This window comes from Prinia subflava, chromosome 7 (assembly GCF_021018805.1).
Source record: "Prinia subflava isolate CZ2003 ecotype Zambia chromosome 7, Cam_Psub_1.2, whole genome shotgun sequence".
NCBI classification, from domain to species: domain Eukaryota; kingdom Metazoa; phylum Chordata; class Aves; order Passeriformes; family Cisticolidae; genus Prinia; species Prinia subflava.
In genome coordinates, this window is record NC_086253.1 from 22,801,972 (window position 1) to 22,823,957 (window position 21,986).

The window sequence follows — 21,986 nt, forward strand, 5'->3', positions numbered from 1 at the left end:
GCTTTTCATTCCACTTCCTGGAGCTGCAGGTTGACACACTGAAAATATTATTGCTTTTGTTTTGTCATTGCAGAATGCAGTAATAGTGGCCTTGTCTTCAAAATCATGGGATGTAGAGACTGCAACAGAATTACTCCTGAGTAACTGAGCCATATAGAGAGAGCTGCTTCTGTAGTCCAGCTTGCCCCTTCTGGAGGAGCATCACCATCTGTTATTCCTAGGATTCTATATAGATTCTCTTTCAAAACTGGCACTCTTGCCTGATGATGCTATCTAGGCACTATTGGAGACTGAAAAAAGCGCTCTGTAAATAAAGCTAATTAAACGTCTGTGTAAATTTAAAAAGGGGAAATACTTTAATTTTTTTTTCTTACTAAATATTGTAAAAATTCTTTGAGCTCAGCTAAGATAATGGGGGAAAACAATGCCTACTTTAGTGTTTAGCAGTGTGACAAAGACTAGCAGGAACTTGCTTCAGGATTTTGACTTAGTAATTCAGAAAGCAACATTTTGAGTGTTAGTCATCAAAATTGTTGGTGCCACTCATCACAGTTATCTTACTGTTTTTAACATGGATCCTATGTGCCTGTGGATTGACCTATATTTGCATGCTTGTACTTAATAGACATATTAGGTAGGGTTGCTGAAGAGAGCACCATTGAAATACTCAATTGCTTTTGTAACCTTTTTCCTGACAGACTTTCAAGACTTACCCAAAGTTCCAAATGGTGACCTATTCAGAACCATTTTCTTTCTAGCTTATTAATTGGGAAACCTGATTCTCCCCTCCCTTACATCATACTGTTGATTATGTTTCATCATCTGTGGGTATTATGTGTGCCACTGCAGTAGTCTAGGGTCCCCTTTAAAAATATATATTTTGAATTATCGGTAGTGATTTTCATCCATCATATTTTCTACACAATCATGTAAGAAGTATGCCTCGATACAGCACAAAAAGATGGAACTGGTTTCATTTCCCTTTTTATTATCTTGAATAGCTGTAAAGTGTTCTTCAGTACACTCTGGATAATATGATTTCACAGGGTTTGAAGGAGGACAAAGCTGATTCTCCAGTGTACTGAGAATGAAAAATTTTTTTTGAGTACTTGATATGATGCAATCAGCTGTTTTTTGCAGCAGTTTTCTAGCTTTATTTTGGGCTTCAGTTTAAGGATTGCTTACCAGGTACTTTAAAATTCATCCTTGCTTGCATTTTTCTCTGGTTAACACATGGAGGCTGTGTTGGTGTTTTTACTGTACATACTTCAAATGCACATAGAAGTAGAAGTGTGTTCTCAAATTAGCTTTTTTTTGGATTGATGTTTCTGATAAATGAGAACTGAAATCTTACCTTGGCTTGTACATACAGTCAGTCTTTTTATTTGTATTAAAATGACATTTCATCCTGAGTGCAAAAGCTTGAAAATTATTAGTCTTGCAACTTCAAACACTAGTACATCTATTTAAAGAGAGCTGTAATGTCTTTGTGAATATGATGCTAACTTTTGAGAGTATATCTGACAAGAAAGTTCAGAGAAATCCTGAGACTAGGGAGTGGGGATTTTGGATAATGGAGTACTGTATCAATCATCTTTTCTATGACTCTTCTGTTTTGTTCTGTCTTTTTTTTTTTTTTTTTCTCCTAGGCTGTGGATTAATGGGGTGGGGAAATATGTGCCTGCTTGGGGTTTTTCTAGAGCTGTGAAGTACAAATTGAAATGGTTTTGCACTTCATGGTCTGTTTATAACTCATACTAGATGAAATCAGGAACATTATGGTATCTCTTAAATACCTGGAGCATAGTACTAAGGGAACAAAAGCAGAAAGCAGTGCTGTCAAAACCTGGCTAGTTCTGGGATGTTCCCTGTACTGCTCTGTCTGATGTGTCCAAACTTAAAGCAGGGCACAGGCAGTAAATACTTTGAACTCATATCAGTGCAATACTAAATGCATTTGCTTAGTCTTTATACTTACTGCTTTTTAAGGTGTAGTCAGTGATCAGTTTTCTTGGGTTTTCTTGAGTTAGTGTAAATCATTTGCAATGATGCCAAAGGAAATGAGTTGTTTTGACTTTCCTTATATTTATTTATTTTTTTAACAAGAAGCTGCTACTGTTCAGCTGGTTTGCTAAGTGAAAACCAGGGACGGTAGGAAACTGGCAAAATGCTACTTGTGTTAATCCCAAGTTGCTGTCTTTTCTGTTATACAGGCTAGGAACTTCTTGATTAGATCAACACCTTTTTTTTTTTTTACCCTGGTGGTAAATATAAATTGCTGACTACTTTCCCTTGTTCTTCGCTGCTATTTATCAAAAGAAAGAACTCGGAAATCATTGTCGGGACATAAAACTTCTCAGTAACGGGCTTCTGAACGTGTCTTTGATAAGACCAGTCTCCCAAGAACAGCAGGCTTCTCCAACAGTATGTAAAGGGATGAAGGAAGCCAGGGAAAGGGGGAGAGGGGGAAAAGAGGTTCTGAGGTGAGCACAGGCACCTCTGAAAGAATGCCCTGTTAAGTTTTACTTCTCTCATAAAGTTACCTCATTTTCTTCTCTAGTGCAAAACATTTGTCTTCCCCTTCCCCCTTATGTATAAATGTTGGATTCTGGATCCTGCCCTCCATCCATGTGCTTGCTAGCTTAGTGCTAGCTCAGGTGCTGGCAGGAGGCTTCTCAAGAAGTGAGCTGGGAAGGCAACATGACCCAGCATTACAGAGACATCTTTGGTCTGAATTCCCTCTGAATTTTGACATGTGACTCCTTTATAAGGAATGTTTTTGTATTCTTGGTAATTATCAGAGTTGAATATAGGGATAATGTTGTACAAGGTTAGTTTAACTCCAGCTGGGGCTGAGCCCTAGGAATTTTGCTGTTAGTGTTCAGCTTATCATTGTGAGCCATTGTACATACAAATGGTAGCTCTGTTTTCTGTATCACTGAACATCGCTATATTCAGGGCCCTGTGCATTCACTGACGTGGAGTTGCCGTGCAGCCCACTCCAGCTCAGGACTCGGGCTGCACATTTGCCACTCCTTGCAACAAGAACATGAAACATGGGTACAGAGGCTAAGTACAAATATATCATGCATTGTCTTCCTCTATTGTGCCAGAAGATGGCTTGAAACAGTCATTTTGAAGTCTAAATGGCCCCATTTTTCTAAGCAAGGTATTGGTAATAACACGTAGGGATTACCAGAGCATCTATTGGATTTCACTGCTGAACGTTTAATGTGCATCCAGCAGAGTGGTTTATCCTATCTTACCCAATTCCTCCAAGAGCAAAGTTACAGCTTTGTTCAGAGGTAGAGAAATGCCCTTTCCTGTTGCCAAAAGCCTCCATTTTCCATGAGTACCAAAAGCCGTGACTGTATTCCATTCCCTTGCCAAATTCACAGCTTCCTCCCATTCTTTCTGTGAACAAACTGTGTTCTCAGTGTGACAAATTGGTGCATTTTGGAGACAAAAAACCTTAGGAAAGTATCCTGGAAAGATGCATCATTTAGTGCATTCTGCATACTCCAGCCCTTTTTTGTATTATTTTGTTTAAAGCTTGCAACAGAGTACATGGGGCCTTGACTATAATTGGTTCGGTAGTATTTATGAGCAATTAGGTACTACTGGTGTATGAATATGTCTTAGTTTTTTCCTAATTACCACTGTATTCAACTGTTTTCCATGTAAATTAGTACTGGAATACTGACATGAGGAATATAGAAACTTTTTTGTTGTTGTCTGAAAGGAGGAATTAAATAGCCAGAAAGAATCTTACCTTGTAACACCAAATCTGCATTAGATGGTGTGGGTAACAGAAACATTTAAACTATGCAAATTTAAGCCTAACAGCTGTGACTCAGACTAGGCACTTCAGAGCTTGTGGATTGCTTATGTCATTTGGGAAGGGAGAAGGGGAGTGGGGGGAAATCAAAACAGATTCAAGCAAGAGTTCTTGTTTTACTGCATTGGTCATGCACTGTGTCAGGAAGTTCCATTTTTAGCATAGGGGAAGTCAACTGTGCATGTCCCTTGTTCCCTTCTGAAACACCACCAAAAGCTGGCTTAGACTTGGAGGCTTACCTGAAGTAGGAAATGTTAATTTTTTTAGCAAATAAATTGGTTTTACTGAAATGCTGATGAGCAGAGGCAATGAGAAAATGTGTCCTCTCCTGTTCTGTTTTGTTGATGGAGCTGTTGAGTGGGGGCACTGATTAGTGACCAGGTGCTTACTTTGGTATGGTTTTGATGAGCAGCTGGCTCAACAAGAGATAGCGAAAGTGCATCTCATCAGCATCTGTTGCATCATGGAACTAAAGAACAAAAGTCAAGGTGCTTGTGGGTGCCTAAAGCCTCTTCTGGGAAGACCAAACAGACATTTTCAGTGTTACCATCCTTGTTTTCCAGGCACAGCTTTCTCCTAGGGCTAGGCAAAGGGGCAATCACTTCTTTCTTGCTAGTTTTCTGATCTGTTCCAAACCTGTCTGTGAATGATGTAGGTAGCTCTTCCTGCTTGTGGTGTTTGTGTCATCAGCTGATTCATCATCAGACCCACAAGACCAACTGTTGTCAACGCATTTGGCTTCTGGCTCGGTTGTTCCAGCTGCAGTGCTCTGTTGGCAGCAACGTGGCTTTGGATTTGTTCTCCCTGGACAAACCCCTGTGAACCATTTGCCCTGTGCTGTGCTGTGCTGTTCAGTCTGTGCTGTTAGCTGCTTTGTAGGCATCAGACTGGCTCCAGGCTGGCTTGTGGTGCTGAGCCCTTGGTGGACACGGTGAGGTCAGGTCACGGCTGGGCAGATGAGGACAGGTGCTGTGACAGTGCTGTGCTTGCGTGGTGTACGATCCGCAGCAGCTGCTGCTGCTCTGCTGCAGGGTCTGAGGAAGGCTGCCGTCACAGGAATGCTGATGTCAACTGCTGAAGAGCCCTGCTTTTCACTTACCTTTTCCATCCTAAATCCTGACTTTTCTAGTAAATCAATATTTACCTATAAGTACTGCAGGAGGTTGGTTCCTGAGCACCAGACTTCCTGTGGAGGCGGAACAGGGGTGGGGAGGCTGGAATGCAGCATCAGTGGTTTTTGTCTTGAAAATAAAAACTACAGAAACACTTTTGTACACAAACGATTTTTAAATAAACACTCACTTTAAAAGATGTTGATTTTTCACTGGGAATGCTTAACAATAAATGCATGTTTCCCTGAAAACAGTTTTCATTTTATTTCTGGAAATTCAGATTGTTGTAAGATTACAGGGTCTACTGCCTCCATGTCAGTAACAAGAGAGAAAGGGACGATCATTTTCATGGTGCACATTAAAAATTTTTGAAGAAGAAAATTGTGTAAATAGAAGTTGTGTAATATTTCAAGTAGGACTGCCTCGTGTGATTGCCTGACCATCCTGCACCACCTCTTGTCTCCTTTCAAAGGCTGCATCTGAAGAAACAAAGCCAGTACCACAGAGGAAAAGCTCTCTGGATTTCCCTGCACCACTTACGTTCATGTCATCTGTACATTTTAAACTGTACCTCAAACTGCAGTTGGTTTGTGCACAGAGAGGTGACAGCCTGGTGGCAAATGGCTCTGCCCTGCTGCTCAGCTCCAGAAGAATCTAGGAGGGATGATGACTGTGGATTTACTACCACTACAACCTTCACTCTTTTGGCATTTGTCAATGTTTGTTAAATGGAGTAGAGCAATTTGAAGAGAGCGGCTGCACAGCTGAAGCAACAAGCAGCGAGTGTGCTGTGGGGGCTGGTTGTGATACTGTGTTCAGATCTGCATCCCAGCTTCAGGTGTGTCTTTGTCCTTGGGCAAGTTTCTGGGCAGGCTCTGCCAGCTGAGCTAGTGCTGCACTGTTTCATGGTGTAAGATGTTTGGGTTTTTTGTTTAATTCTGCTGTCATCAGGAGCTGTGTCGTATTGTGGTACCTCATTCTTGAAGAGGGGTGAAGGAGAGGGAGCACTCACTCCCCAGCCTCTCTCCTGCAGGTCTTAGCCTGACATTAATTCAGAGTAAAAAAAAAAAAGCCCAATTTCCCCAGTTTGTGTAGTTAGACACTGACATGAGTAATTGAGAGCTGCTTTATTCTGAAATACTTGTGAAGTTGTCCAGCAGCCTTGTCATTTCTTCCAGCATCCCAAAACTGGAAGCGAGTTCACAGCTGAAATGGACTGATGGTGCTTGCTAGCTTGACTCGTCCTGTACGTAGTTTTCTGTTTCAGTGGCTGTAATACTGACACATTTGGCTCTCAGATGGGTAACTGATACCTCCAATACAGCAAATCCAGGATTTTAAATTGTTTTTAAGGTCAAGTCTGGATCTGGAGCACCCGTGTCTGGCATAATGTCAAATAAATTACATTGCTTCACTTAGTGGCTGCTTTGTGTTGAAATACATGTATTCTCTAGGTGGGTTTATGACAGCCTGGTATAAAATAGGGGTTATAAGCTGGGCTGGTGAGGAAAATACAGGGGGGAGGGGGAGGTGGGGGAGAATCTGTTTTGTGCTGATGATACCTGAGCCACCAGGCCCCTTTAGCACCCCGAGTCCCCCACGGAGAGCTGCCTTTGCTTGCAAATGGTGCAGGGCAGGGGCCTGTGGCCCCCTGCTCCTGTAGTGGGCAGGGAGAGGGACAGTGCCATGGTCTCCCCTTTGTCTTTTGCAAAACTTCACAAGGGGCAGTTTAAAAACATGATGATTGTGAATAGTCAAAGCTGACCCTGAGAGGAGGTTTGGGAAGTTCCCCGCAGCTGAGCCACATGACTGTATCAGGGCAAAGCTGCCTGTCCCCATGGTTGTAACTTCTACCTGCTGCCCAGGTGCAGAGGGGCGTAGGAGGGTGCTTTCTTGAAGGAGGAACATTCTGCTGGTTATAGCCCCCCAAAATAGGAGCCAGTTATGCACCAAGATGGATTTTGGTCCACACAGCAAGCCAGCTGTTCACACAAGAGATTGTGTACTCAGGGGGCCTGAGTCTGTTCCATGGGACTGCAAAAGAAGCAAATAGACACAAAAGGGGCCACACTCTGCAAGTGTGAAATTACACAGCCCCCGTAATAGCAAAAAGGTTAAAAAAACCACTATCAACCCAAGGGAAGAAACAACCTATATTTTGGCTTAAAGGTATGTTTTGAAAGAGAGCAGCTAGGTGATGCACAATCTGCTATCATCTTGGCCAACTGCTTTGGGCAGCTTCCAAAACCACCCTCATGAAAGAATGCATGCAAGGGAAATGCTTAGAGCAGGAACCCTGCTCCGCACCCCTGGCACGTGGTGCAGCCCCCATGGGGCAGCAGGAAGGGGCTTGGACACAGCAGGGTAAGTGTCTACCAGAGGAGAAACTCATTACCATTTTAAGGCTGAAGAGTGACCAAATAAAAACTGGACTTGAGCTCTTGAGATCCAAGGAAGTTGGCAAATCTGTTTTAGTAAATTTAACAGAAGGCCCTTGTGCCTCTGACTGTAGCTCTGGGAACAGAGGTGCCCTCAAAAATGGCCAAACAGCACCAAATACACAGTGGTTACATGGGAAAACAGTGTTGATCAGATGTGACACACTTGGAGAAAGCGTGTAAGGAGATGGAGTGAGGCAGGGGAAGAAGTGGTGCCACAGCACTGGTGGGGCCTGTCCCCCTCTCCACAGGTACAGGAAAAGCTCCAGGGAGCAGAAGCCTACGGCCAGTCTGGGGCGTGATGAATCAAGAGAGTGGATGCAGTGATGGGTGTTTGCTGTGACCAGTCATAGCAAGGGGACGTGATCTCAGGTTGGTGTTAGTTGGTTGGGAAAAAGCTTGCCCTGGAAGTAGGAAAAGTTTTCAATTTCCATTCTTTTCCCTAGGGATGTACCTCTGGCTCTACTTGTTTACAATCTCCTGTTTAGGTATTTGATACTCATTGATACATTCTGAAGGATGATCTCACCAGGAAGGTATCTGAACTTGGAGAGCCAGAGACCCAACCACATCCACCTCTTGGACAAACACACCAAGACTGCCGTGAATGCCACCATGATCTTCTGTGTGTCTGTGAGGGTTTGGTGTTTCCTACGTGTGTGGAAACCAGAAAGGATTAAAAATACACCCTATTTCTGCATGGGGGGGATGCTGGATCTCCTGTCATGTCTTGCAATAGTCCAGATGACCAGAAAACTTTCCTAAAACACGAGATTTGGCCCTTTAGTACAGATTGACAGAGGCAGCCCCAGAGGTGACTGACTCTCACATGGGTACAGGTTCCATGAGGCAGAGCCTGCACAGCAGGTACACTGTGGGTAACAACCCTCCTGACAAAGGGAGTGGTAACAGCAGGAACCAGGAGCTGACCGAGGGAGGATGGAGGATGCCAGCGCTGAAGATGGTGTCCTTGTGGAAAACCAGACGTTAGAAGCTCGTTACTAAAGCAGAGCCTGATGAACTGTGACATGCAGGCCCCCCACAAAGCCTCAGAAATGGATCGAGGCAGAGTCTGCTTTCTTCTTTTATGCTCAAAGCTAAGCCCATGTAGATTAAAGTGAGAAGGTAATGCAGAAGACACCATGTGCAGGTATGGATGGGTACAGCAAAGAGGGCCTTGAAGAACAGCTGGGCAGCAATGTACTACAAGGCTGAGAAAAGGGAACTGGAAAGGGCATTAGGGAAAGGCACCAAGCTATTTTGTCATGCTCACACACCGGCTGTGCAGAGCAGCTTCCTTGCCTGTATCCCAGCCTGAATCCTGTCCTGGTGTAACAGCATGAGAAAGGATGAACAGTGGTTGCTGCTACCACCAGAACAATTAATCCAGATTACAGATTACTCTCTCCTTTCCAGGGAACACTCAGGGATGGAAGCAGGTGATGGCCTGAATTATGTGGGCAGTGACAGTCTCTCCTGACTTTACAGGAGGCAGAGAAGAGTTTATGTGTGGGCAGCAGAGAGCAGTGCAGGGCACCCTGCATGTGCTCTGGAGACAGCACCTAAACCTCCAGAGAGGAGACTGATGGCTCAGACCTCTGCAATCGGCACAAACTCAGCTTGTTTCTAGTTTGGGGACAGTACGTAGGGCACAGCGTGACTCCCCACTTGCTTTACAGCCATCAGACCCAACATCACAGAAACAGCCATAACCACCTTCCATTACTTCTAAAACCTTTGGTGCAGCAGAGTCAACACATCAATTCCTGCTTCCAGGGCAATGAGAGAATTAAATGCCTGAACTAAGAAGCAGAACATGTATTTCTTGTTCTGGAGCATGCCAGCTTCAGTGTTATGAACACACATCTGAGCTCCTGTGGCTGGCAGGGCTGTAGCAGAATGCTCAGTGTTCCAGAGCAATTTGGTCAGGCTTTTTGCCTGAGCTGGCACATTGCTGAGAATACACGGCTGCCAGCATGAGCTAAGTGAGTTACAAATTGGCTTGGATAACCTCTGTGCTCCCAGTGAAAAGCACATGTCTCCTCATGGCTGTCCCTCCTTACCAAGCAACACAAGACTCAACTGCACCACCCCTTGCATTACCCATGGAGGTCTCGGTTCTGCTGACCATGGATAGAGCTGCACAGTTGGTGATGACTCCACCAGCTTCAAAGTTGAATGGCTCCTTCGTCATTTCTTGCCAAAGTGAAGGGGTCACCACCAGCTTAACTTCCTCCAGCTGGCTTGCAACACCCAGCCAACAGTCCTGATGAAAGTGTCAGGACCTTCCCTAGGCAGAGAGAAGATGCTCTGCTGCAAGTCAGAAAGGTCTTTCCAACAGATGAACAGCAGGGTTTTTTCCAAGGATGACTGTCCTTTGCCTGCTGTGACAGCAGGGCTCTGAGGAACATGCTCCCAGCATCTTCCAGCACGTGTGATGCCCACTGGGTTGGGCTGCAGAGCTGCTCCCACCTGTGGAGTGCGCGTGGCTGCGCCTTCGGCCTCTTCGGCCTGGGTGGGCAGGAGGTGGAACTGCAACGAGCCTCTGGCCGTGCTCCCACTCATCTCTTTACAAGCAGGTGCATGGGCCAAAAACTTGCTCATCTCCTGTCAGACTGGCAAAAAATAAGGCTGGGAAGCTCCCAAGAGTCAGAGATGTTCCCATTCTGAATCTGAAGTACGCTAGGGAGTGATTTGTGTAGTCATCCTGTGGGCCACCACACTGACTTAGTGCTAAGGAATCTCTGATGGGACTACTGGGTCATTCACCAGCTTTGGTCTCTCATTTAGAAACAAGAAATAAAAGAACATCCTGGATCCACTCTCCTGACTCGGGCTGTGCAGCTAGGAAGAGACAGGTTGTCAGCAACCACTTCCAAGTTCTGCTTCTGGGGAAGTCCTGTCTTGTTTTCTGTCTTTGAGGAACTGAAGCAAATCAATCCACAGAATGTGTGGATTAAAACCTCTTAAGGAATGGAAGTTACTGTTGGTCTTTGAAGTTTAAGAGTATTTTATAGTATTGTTTGAGCTTCCTTCTGGCCATCTGAATACCCGGGGTACTCATCAGCATGATGATTCCCTCCTGTCAGAAACTCAAGCAGGGGAAGCCTTCAAGGGACACACAAAATGCTGCTGTACAGGACTTTGCTCCCCGCTTTTTAACACCTTGCTGCTCCCTGTGCAAATCTGTTCCTGCACTCAGATACAGTGCCCTGGGCTGGGAGCAGCCACTCTGTGACTAATACTTGGTTATCAGCTCTGTGCACCTGCAGCCAGGCTGGCAAGCAGACTTCATGGCCCAATTTCTTAGTTTGAGCTATTTCCCTGAGCACTGATTTGATTTTCAGGCACAAACAGAACTATTACTGCTGATAAAGACAATAATGAAACACAAAGGCAAGAGAACTAGGATTCACATGGATGATTTCTTTAAGAAGCACGTTTCCTGTGTATTGCAAATGTTTGGTGATCCCAAATCTTTCTTTAGAGGAAACAGTTCAGCTGCTACAGCCCCATCAGTTAACTTGACATTCAAGAGCCAGTCTGATGCTGAAGTTGGTCCAACAATGTGAGCTAAGCATCTAAGAGCTGGAAACACATTTTAGATAACATTTTGTTATTTATCAGTTTTAAAACTTACAGGGCTTGTCAGTATGTGCAGACAAGGTTTGTAGTGCATGTTATTTCTCCTGTTTAAGATTGCTCTAGACAACATTATTTTTTTATGCAAAACAACTATTCAGATTTAGTTTTGTTGAGTGGTAGAGGTTTAATTTAGCACATTACAAAGTATGTTCTCAGAACAGCTTTCTTGTCTTACTGTGATGAAAGCCATGCTGTCCAGGCATCAGAAGACAGAAAGAAACAGAAATAAATATATGTCTGCTAAGAAACACAGCCAGACTTTTATGAAGATGAGAACTTAAAAGACGATAAGAACTTAGCTCTAACTATGTAACTAAATGTGAAACCTCAGCACCTTTAAACCCTACACTGCTAAAAAGCCATAAAGATTGGGTTTTATTAGGTTTCCTATTAATTGCACATTAACAAGTGAAGAACTCTGACCATCAGTTTCCTTACTATAATGGGACAATCCCTACTCTTACGTACAATATTTGAAAACTGATACATGGCCAAGCACACACACCCTACCCCATCCCAGCCCCCCTTTTCTTTGAAATACTTTGCCTTCAGTTCTGGGGTTTTCTGCTCATTGCTCTTTAACAGACCTGAAGGCCTCAGCAGCACTGGCAATGCCTCAGTTGTGTCTGTGCTCTCTGCCCTGGCTCTCCAGCTGCCCCCTGGGTGCTGTCACTGCTCTGGGCCCCTGGCCTGGGTGCAGCAGTGACACAGAGCTGCCCACCCAGCTTTGGAGATTGTCACTGGGGAGCACCTTTCTGCTAGTTCTTGTAAGCTGCATTTTGGCTCAGACAATTACGCTCAGCTTAATTTGCTACATGAATGTACCAACTGACTCTACTGATAAACAACATATGGAAGTAACTCAAACATCCACATTAAAAAGAAGGCCAGAAAAAACCAACATAATTCCATCTGGAGAAAGACAAGTGAAAACCATGCTCTGAGCATGGCTGTGAACCTCCAGAAAGCTCTTCTAATCCATATAATTCTATGATTATTGAGTAACATGACATTGTAACTAAAAACTAAACTAAAAACTACCCCAAAAAGATAAAAAGGAAAAAAATCCAATAATTATCCACTTCATAAAAACCACAGCTTTTGGAAATAAATCTGAATTACTTGCAAGATTTGTCAAGTCTAGATTTTAGATCATTGTTAAAGCCACAACACTAGGCATCAGAACTCATGTCTAAGAAAAAGCAAGTTTCTTTTTCAGGCAGCACCAGAAAACTTTGAACTATAACATTTTAAAATAAATTTAAACCAAAATACTCAAACTTTTTTGAGAGGGAAGTATTTGACTAGAGCACTGAAAAGAAACTGCACGACAATCAGTAAACCCACCTTGTGAAATTATTTCAGTTTTAGAAATCAAACCCCTGGTAGATGTGTAATCAAATAATATTAAAATCTCCTCTCTGTCAAAAGCATTTCAAATCAGAGCACTGCAGGTTGCTTTAGAAGGGGGGCTGCACACACTGCTTTGTGCACAAAGCCTGATTTCCTGGTACAGAAGCTGCACACTTCCTAAGAGAGACTTAAGTCATGTTGAACAGCACCCACCTGCACCCTACCCATTTTAGGAGCACAAGCAATCCCTGACTAATGCCACCAGCATCCAGCTCTTCTATATGAATCCAGGGATTTCAAAACAATTCACACAGAAGAGAAATGGGGAACTGAGGCAGTGGGAAGCAAAGCAAACTCTTCACTGTCACTCTGCAGACCAACCCAACCCCCTTCACAAGATAAAGCATTGTAACTTCACCTAAAAAAACTTAACTTTTTAACTACCTAACTGCCTGCATTACAGCTCCTTCGCTCTGTGCAGTACTTCTGTGAATGTCCAAGCCCATGTACACATACAGCGTTTCAGTTTTCTGTGAAAGGAAAAAAAAATTAAAAAAAGACCACCATGTGACACCTAGAAGCGTTTATTTTATGCAACAAACTTAAATATGATCATGTGTACATAAAAGTGTACACTGTATCTATGCTGAACAATGCCAGGAAACATAATATTGATGCAACAATCTTCTAAAATAAACATTAAAAAATGAGCCTGGACAGGAACACAAAATGCAAAACAGACTTACTTCCAATCAGCACAATGCTTAAAATTGAGAGCAATCCTAAACATTTCCAACTTTCCTTACAAAGCTGCCAAAGTCCAACTATTTTTAAAAACTGATTTTTTTTTTCTTTACATCAATAATAAAAATCTGGTGACAAACATTATAAAATCAAATGCTGGACTGTCTTTACTCCTTTAAAATTTAGAATATTCCAACAGAACCGCAGGAGTAAAAACACTTAAAAGTGATATATGTTTTTATAAAACAAACATCAATATGTACATTTATTGCAAATTATATTAAACTAAAATGGAGGGAAAATTAAAAAATGAAATGTCTACTTGCGAATTAATAATAATTTTAAGTGATTACTTTCCCACTCTGATAAAAATCAGAAAGCAACATTTATAAAATTGCCACCACATGACTTTTCATAGCAGGGAACTGAAATCTGTACATCTTATTTTTGCAGAAAAGTAGGCAGGCAGAAAGAATTATACATAAAACAGTCTCCAAAAGTAAAGCAAAAAAAATTTTTGTGGTTTTTTTTTCTCCTCTAGTCTTGTTTAAAATCCATTCAGTAGACTTTTACCTTTTCTGTGAAACATAGGAATACCTGGCTCTAGGATCATGAATTTTCAATGTCAGTGTAAGGACCTTGTCTGACTTTCTTTAAAAAAAAATGCAGCATGAAAGTTAATGGTGTAAATACACTTTTAAACTCCAGAATGCAGGAACTGGAACCAAGTGTTAAGCAATTTGCTTAATTATTGACTTTTCATAAAAAAAGTCTCTGGGGAAATAAGTACAGATGCTTTTAGCCTCTTTCTCAAGAGTTTCTGCTTTACATTTCCATTGAGAAGGATTAATTTCATGTGAAAGGGAAGCATAGTTTTCCTTCTGGTTTCAGAGCTGAAAGCTGTGTGTTTTGAAGTAATTTCAGTTCCTGTACAGGAAATTCTGAATCCTAGTTTTTGCAGAAGCTTGGAGCATGCCTTTATTTGGCCTTCATTTCCTCCCTTTTCGAGCAAGTTTTCTTTTTACCTTTATGAGAGGAGAAAAGAAATGAAGTTAATTGTAAGGACATGGAAATTACAAGTGATTCTGAATCAAAATCCTACCAAATATTGTTTACATTTTAGCTTTTACACTCTTTATACTGTGATTCTTCCAACTCCATCTTGTATCTTCCTAATAATTACATAATTAATTGAATACAACTGAATTTTCTTATTGTACAGCACAACTTCCTGATAAACTTGAAACTACACAACTTGACTTGTGCATTTCACAATTCCAAAGCCAAGTCATGTTTTTTCAGCATAAATATAAACAGTTATCCACTGCTTTCACTGGAATCAGAGATTAAGAACAGTAACTTGATCTAATTAACTGTAATTACCATGGTTTATAAAAATAGCCCATTTTACTTCAGAATAGGCACTACTTCAAATGTTTTCCAAGTATTTACAGTAACTTGTACATGTCTACTTAAAAGCAAAAAAACTATTAGACAGAGCTTTTCTTACACACAAATTTCTTTGATTTCTTACTGTATAAACTAAAATAAAGAAGCAAAAACAGAGAATTGTCCTATATAAGATGCCTGCTACACCTTAAGGAAGCCTCCCTCTGCTATCCCTGTATCCTCAGTATCTTCCTGGCTGCTCCCACAGGCCTTAAAAAGATCCATTGCATTTTGAGAGTATTCTGAACTTGAGTCTATCTCCAACAGTGAATCTCCATCACTTCCAAGCACCTGGCTTCAGAAAAACGTTAACAATGTTTTGGTATTTTGTCCAAGAAACACTCAGATATTACACATTTTAAAGATGTTATCTGATACAGTAGCTTATTAAAGGCTATGGATAGTGCAATTTGTTTTGAAGACTTGAAGAAAGTTGACATATTAAACAAGCATTGCAAGGCAGTACACAAATATTACACTCTTGACTGACAGAACATTTTACTGGTGTATAGGGCTTACTCTGAGAAAAGGTAAAACTGTTTTTGTTCAAGGTATCTTCAACTTTACAAATCTCTCTTCCTTTAGATTAATTTGTGATTTCTTAGAGCACACTGGTTTGCAGACCTGATTGCTCTACCACTTTGGACACTTCTGCATTAATTATGCACCAGGTCCAGCAAAACAAACCTCTCATGTTTATGCACATTATGAACTGCTTGTATTGCAAACCAAGTCAACACATTTAAACACTGAAGTAGCCCAGATTATCATCCAAAAGCTGTTTTCTAGTTTACAAAGTCCCCAATGTAAGTTTTCAGTTACTTAAAATAGCCATTACAGTACTGCTAATATTAAAACAAGCACAGACCCAAAATATCAGAAAATAGTTATACTTGGAATAACAGATTTTCCTGTGCATTAAAGACAGTGAGTTTCCAAGCCTTTGCTATCAATGAAGGGAAGCAGAGCAAAGTAGCCAAAAGTCTGTGTGCCTGGCATTAATGAATGCACTGAAACACCATCAACTCCATGTTCCTTTACACAGCAGTGCTAGGAAGGGGAACCACAATGCATTAAAACAATATTTCATGCAAAAAGGTTAAGTTTAGCCTGTTCTGACCAAACAAATCAATTTCTCCAATTCCAGATGCCCAGGTTCTTTGAAAACTAGAACTCAGTGCAACATATGGTGGACCATGGCATCTGCTGTGGTTTAGCTGTGCTCTTAACTATGCTAGGTCTGTTATAATTGTACATTCAGGGTCTGACTTGAGACAGGAAAGGACCACCCCCCTCAATGTATTTTGTTATTTATTTTTACCTCTGTAGATCAATCTGTCTCTGTGCTGCTGCTGGCTTTTTTGCCGTGTCTTGCTGTTTTGGTGCTTTGGCATTACCTGCCTCTAAACTCCCTGGACTCTCTTGGTTGGCTGCTGCCCTCTTCCTCCCCCTGACAGGGGGTTTGTTTGTTTCCTCATTTTTTGCAGTGGTACCCTGAGGTTCCGGTTTGGTTGGTCGCCCTCTTCTGGTTTTTGCTGCCAGCGATGGGCCTGTTTCTTCTACGCTTTTTTCTTCTGTTTTTTGATGAATATTCTCTGCTCCAGATGCTGTTGCTGTTCTTTTTTTCCCACGTTCGGTGCTATTTCCTTGTGTTGTCTGATCAGAATTCATCTCCTAGAAAATAAAAATCATGAATGTGAAGAAAAAAAAGATTCCCAAAGGCAAACTCAAATTGTTACCTCCCTCCAACAGAAATATGAGTTTTTAAAATTGTAGGTATTGTTATGGAAACACATCACATGGTCTTAGACCTAGGAATAAGTTTTACTAAATGGGATTTTGGACCTTATCCTTGCAAAAATATTTTCTACGCTGTGTGTAATATTAGTATCTGCACCCAAGTATCTTGTAGTGGTGTGAGGGAGAGATTACAGTGAGAACAATTATCTTTATGAGCTCCTCTCATGATGGTTTTTCAGGACAAGCTCCTTCTACTGTCTCTTTGTTAAAAGACAGGAGAAAACCGAGGAGCAAAGGCATTACTCCGATACAGCACTGTTTACTATTTACTTCCATATATACAAATTTTGAGACCAACATTCAGTAAAGGTGCAGTTTACTAAAGACCTAAGTGTCAGTAAAGAAAAACCCAAGACTTGTAGGGAATAAAATAGTGAGATCACACCAAAAATGAAACTTGCTGTGTTTGTTAATTCTTTGTTATGTCTGAATAGTATGGCCTACATGCACATTTCTCTCAACACACTGAACAAGGTAATGAAGTGATTAAATTCCATGAAGAGGTGTCTGTATGTGTGAAACAAAAAGGGTTAGCAATGCACTTCTCTACACAGAGCAGCATTCACATGGAATCAAAGAGGAAGCAAACTGGATGCCAAGCCTGCATTTGAACACTGACTTCCAAACCAGTTGAGAAGGGGTACAGAAAAGGATACTGAAGAAGTATGGCAGGGATGACTTAGCAATTTCAAACAAACCAATATCACTGTCCTAAGTGCTGTATCTGAACCAAGGACATTTTTTGTTAAATATTCTATTATTATTTCTTATGTGTTCAAATGAGTCAGGCAATCTCTGTAATCTTCACTACTGTTCCAGCAGCTTCATAGTAAGACACTTACAATTGTTATTCATATGAACTTTACAGATTCTCTAAAATTTCAACTTCAAGGACCTAGAAAGCATTTTTTAAGATTTACTTTATATGTGCTTTGTCTAACTCTTCTATGTGATGATACAAATACAAAACACCTGCTTATTACTCTGACTTCATCTAATAAAAAGACATTAAGCAGATGTGTAACTTCTTAAAAAGCCTAAAATATCTATGTATCCCTACATTATTACAACACTATTTTAAATCACAATCAGCTATGTTGGAAGTGATCTTCGAAAATCATCTTGTCAAACCCATTGACAGTGGGGCCTCAGTGGTTATCCAGGGCCTTGACAGGTCAAGCCATGAACACTGATAATCAACCTCTTCTGGACAGTCTGTTCCAGTGTTTAAATTTCTCAAGAATGTAGACTCTTTTTTTGTATATTTTTCCCTGCTTGCATCCAGACAGAATTTCCATGGAAGTAACTTCTTCCAGTAACCTTTTGTCCTTCCAGAAAGCAGCCTTGAGAATACTTCCTTCCATCCATCTTTTCCATAAATACTTTTTAGATATTGCAAGACTGATTGATCCTCTCCAAGGCTTCTCTTCTCTAAGCTGAACGAACCCAACACCTCAAACCCTTTCTTCACACAACAACTTCTCCATGCCTTAATTATCTTGGTAGCCCCTGCAAGGCTCTCTCCAGTTTTTCATTATCTGCATCAAACTGGGGAGGACACAGTATTCCAGGTATGGCCTAATGGATGCCAAATGTGGTGGAATAACCACATCTCTCTGTCTGCTGACTGCTCAGGACATCCTCAGCTTGCTGCCCTCACTGCAGCCAAGGCACACAGCCAGCTCATGCTCTGTTGGTTATCCACTGGGGATGGTCCCCCAGGCCCTCCCAGCCAACAGGCACTCCAGCCAGGCAGATCCCAGCACGCTGTACAGCTGCTTGAGTTTAATCTATCCCAGCTGCAGGACTCAACTGTGCTAAAATTCATGCTATTGTATGTTTTATAAGTTAAAAAAATCATTATGATTTACACATGGTGTTCTCTCTTTAATGAAAGGGGGGTGAACCTTACAATATATTTTTAATAGTTTAATTAAGATTATAGTTGTGAAAAAATTCAAAAGTTAGATGTTTATTTCATCCTGTAGGACCATTTGACATTTTCTTGGCAGTATTTTCAATTAAAGCAACTACAGGGGCGAACTTTCACTCTGAATCCCAGGCTCACTGTTACTTTTATTGGGAAAGGCAGAATAAACATGGGAATAAATTTGAATTTTAGAAAAGAAGAATGAATCCATTCAAATGAGTGCTATAAATTACTCTGTCTTCTGTTAGGCTAGGAAACTGACAGAACTATATGAAATTAAACTGGATGTTACCAGTTCCTCAGAGACCACCTGCAATGATGTGTGCTGAAAACACCCCCAATGTCAAGCTTATTACAGACATGCAGTCCATAAAATCCCTAGACATTACCTTGTTTTTCACAGGTTCTGTCTTTGCTGGTGTGACTGAAATAATCCTCACAGGATTTTCATCATTTTCACTGACTCCAGTTTCTGATATATCTGAACTTTGTTCCCTGGGAGCATCATAGAAGATATAATAAAACAAAAATACACAGAAAAGAAGAAAAATGTTTGGAATTACTGGGGATTAAAAAAAAGGGGGCAGGGGGGAATCAATGCAATAGGCTAGATTAATTTAAAAATAATTGAATTTGCCAGAAAACACTTGTATTTTCTTTCCCAGAACTGGTAAAGGTCTGAAAGTAATTGGCTGGTCATTGAGCCAAATCCTTTACCACAGACACACCACCGTATAATGCCTTTTGGAAACTTAAAGACCAGAGCTCTAAAATAAGTTGTGCTCTTTTTCCAGATAGAAAGAGCCAATACTAGAAAATGCAGTGAAGAATAATAAACACCAATAATGCCCCAATTTCACAGAAAAGGACAAAAAAAAGAAAAAAACAAGATTATTACAACTTATATCATGGACACTTACAGAACAAATTCTGAACACTGTTACACTTCCCTTAAGAAATGCAGCAACTAGAGTTGACTTTCTCTGCTTTCTTTAACCCTTTATTTCAGTCAGGTAATCAATACCAAACCAAATTAAACTACACTAAAATCTGAAAGTGTAAACAATTTCTTCAGATTGACAACAAATTTTGTAACTCTGTATCCATATAAAAATAATGCTTGCTAGAAGAAACACTGAGTATTACGATCATATGTTACATCTCTCCACTGAGATCCTGGCCTGCTTCAACAAGCTCTTTTTATCATTTTTAATCCTACATAGCTCAGAGTATTTCATCTGTTTTACAAAATTTTCTTGTTTCCAATCAGGATTAATCCTAATTTATACATCAAAACATCAACCACACAAACCAAACCAAAAAGCAAGTATGGAGATTTTACTTATTGAGAACTAGTACATTTTCTAAAACTGAACAAAATAAGGACACTCTTCAGACATGTAAGCACACACACCAAATCATCTCCTGTCCCAGAACTTGCAAGCACATTGGAGAACATGAAGTAAAGAGCTGATGAAAGACATTTTGGACTCCTGTACCTCGATCTGTTTCCTGCAGAAGAGCTCAGCTCAGAGTTTACACTGCTCCCAGTCTCTGATCCTGTAGTCCTAATATATGGTCTCCTTCCAGTTGCAGATAATGGTTTGTTTACTGTACCTAATACACCAGTTGGTTTTGGCTAGAAAAACAATGTTTAAATCTTAAAAAATGTAAACTTCAGATACACACCTAATTTTACAAATATTTGCTTGATTATTTAAAAACACTTTTTCTGGATTAACAATCTTGATCACAATGCCATCAGTTTAGAGCTACTAACCTTACCTTTACTTTAAAGACAGTGTTTATCCTTTTACTTCTTGTAATTTAAGATCACTTCATCAAATGCCTTTCTCTCTCTCATGCTTTGAAGGCATAGCAGCTGGAGAAGTCTCAACAAAAGCCAAAATGTTAGGAAATGTTAAGAGTTGAGAGCCTCCAGGTAAGGATTAATGGGAAAGCAAACGAAGTGGATATTGCTGTGGGAGTCTGCTATTGACCACCCAGCCAGGACTCACCCAGCAATGCATAATTCTACAGGATCTTTCTGGATCAGCTGCCCCTGGCCTTATGGACAGCCTTGGCCCTGTATATGGGGGACAGCAGACTTTGGGTGCTCTAAGACTTTTGGGTGCTCTGGGAATCTGCCTTTGAAGGTACTGAGATCTATGAACACTGGTCACTTTTTAGGAACCATCTCTAAAAAGCACAAGAGCAGGCAATTGCAAAGTGTAAGATGCCAAGCAAGTGAGGCAGAAGTTTAGCCTGGCTGAGCAGGGATCTTCTTCTCAGGCAGAAAACAGAAGTATACAGTATTTGGAAACAATGACAGACAACATGGCAAGACTACAGAAGTGCTGTTCACCACTGTAGGGAGAAAATTCCTGTGGTCAAAGCTTGATTAGAATTCAAGTTGGCTAGCACTATAAACGTCACAAAAAGGACTTTTTAAGATTATGTCAAAAGCAGAAGGAGGATCAGAGATAACACTGGGCCATTACTTGATGAGGCTGGTCACCTGACAAACAGGAGGTGACAAAGCAGAAACATTCAACCCCATCTTTGCCTCTGTCTTCAACACCAGTGATGTGTTAGAAGCACTGTGTCTGGAGGGAATGAGAAACAACCCCAGTTCCCTCAGCTGCTCCTCATAAGACTTGTGCTCCAGACACTTCACTCATTTTGTTTTCCTTCTCTGGACATGCAGTAAACTCAGCTACTCAGTAAACTGAGAAAATAAACCATTATATTAAAAGAATAATATGTTTAAGCAAATGCTGTACAGAATTAGCACTAGGATGATGTAGCCATTGAGCATGTGTCCAGTAACAAGCCTTTTCTACAGAGATTGTTGCTTTTTTTGGTAGACAATGTTTTCCAGCATCTGTAGTATCTTTCTTCTGCCTGCTCCATCATAACTTCCAACACATGGGAATTATTTTTTCTTCTTGGGAATGTCTTAATTTATTAACTTGGCCTCTAAGGAAATGTAAAATTACATGAAGAACGTGACATGCCAGTTACAAAAACATCCTTGACTGCTCTCCAGGGACAAAGTAAAAAAACTTCCTGTTGCCTACTCAGCCTGAGCACACAGGTCAAGTCATCAGCCACAGAAAGATCTAAAATGTTGTAACTGTATCACAGAACCCTGAAGAGATAGTGTTTACTTCTAAATCACTTTTCTGCATATAATTATAAAAATAGAATATAAAATATGTATCATAAATACACAAATGTAATAGTTTAGTTAAAACTCAAGCTGGCCACTGCAGTGGAAGATAATAAAAAGTGGTTTTACAAATACATTAAGAACAAAAGGAGAGCAAAGGAAAACCTCAATGCTTTACTGCACATGGAGGGAACACTGTAACCAAGGACAAGGAAAAAGGTGAGAGACTTAATGCCTTCTTTGGCTCTTCTTTAACAGAAACGTCAGTTATACTCAGGCTACCAAGCCCCTGAACTGGCAGACAGGGACAGGAGCAAGATAGATCCCCTGCAGTCCAGGAGGAAGTAGTTAGTGGCCTGGTGAGCCAAACACTCACAAGTCTATGGGGCTGGATGGGATCCCCCGGGGGTGCTGAGCTCACCAAGCCGCTCCATCATTTTTCATCAGTCCTGATTAACTGGGGAGGTCCCATATGACTGGAGGCTGGCCACTGTGATGCCAATCT

General features: G+C 41.1%; 2 protein-coding genes across 5 annotated transcripts in view; one reads left to right on the forward strand and one right to left on the reverse strand.

Moving 5' to 3' along the window:
• Positions 1-6,368, forward strand: part of UBE2K (ubiquitin conjugating enzyme E2 K) — a 44,325-nt gene extending 37,957 nt beyond the window's left edge. For all 3 annotated transcript variants that reach the window (XM_063401799.1, XM_063401800.1, XM_063401801.1), the window contains one exon: positions 74-6,368. In XM_063401799.1, coding sequence (XP_063257869.1) covers positions 74-148 — 75 coding nt within the window. In that variant the 3' untranslated portion in view covers positions 149-6,368. The remainder of the gene's footprint in view (positions 1-73) is intronic.
• Positions 6,369-12,954: 6,586 nt separating this feature from the next.
• PDS5A (PDS5 cohesin associated factor A) overlaps positions 12,955-21,986 on the reverse strand; it is a 76,483-nt gene continuing 67,451 nt past the window's right edge. Inside the window, exons 30-34 of one of the 2 annotated variants that reach the window (XM_063401809.1) lie at positions 19,809-19,948; positions 18,699-18,804; positions 15,901-16,253; positions 14,727-14,874; positions 12,955-14,155 (exon numbers count right to left, since the gene is read on the reverse strand). In XM_063401809.1, the coding sequence (XP_063257879.1) occupies positions 14,120-14,155; positions 14,727-14,874; positions 15,901-16,253; positions 18,699-18,804; positions 19,809-19,948 (783 nt within the window). In that variant the 3' untranslated portion in view covers positions 12,955-14,119. The remainder of the gene's footprint in view (positions 14,156-14,726; positions 14,875-15,900; positions 16,254-18,698; positions 18,805-19,808; positions 19,949-21,986) is intronic. The other variant, XM_063401807.1, reaches the window with a different exon arrangement.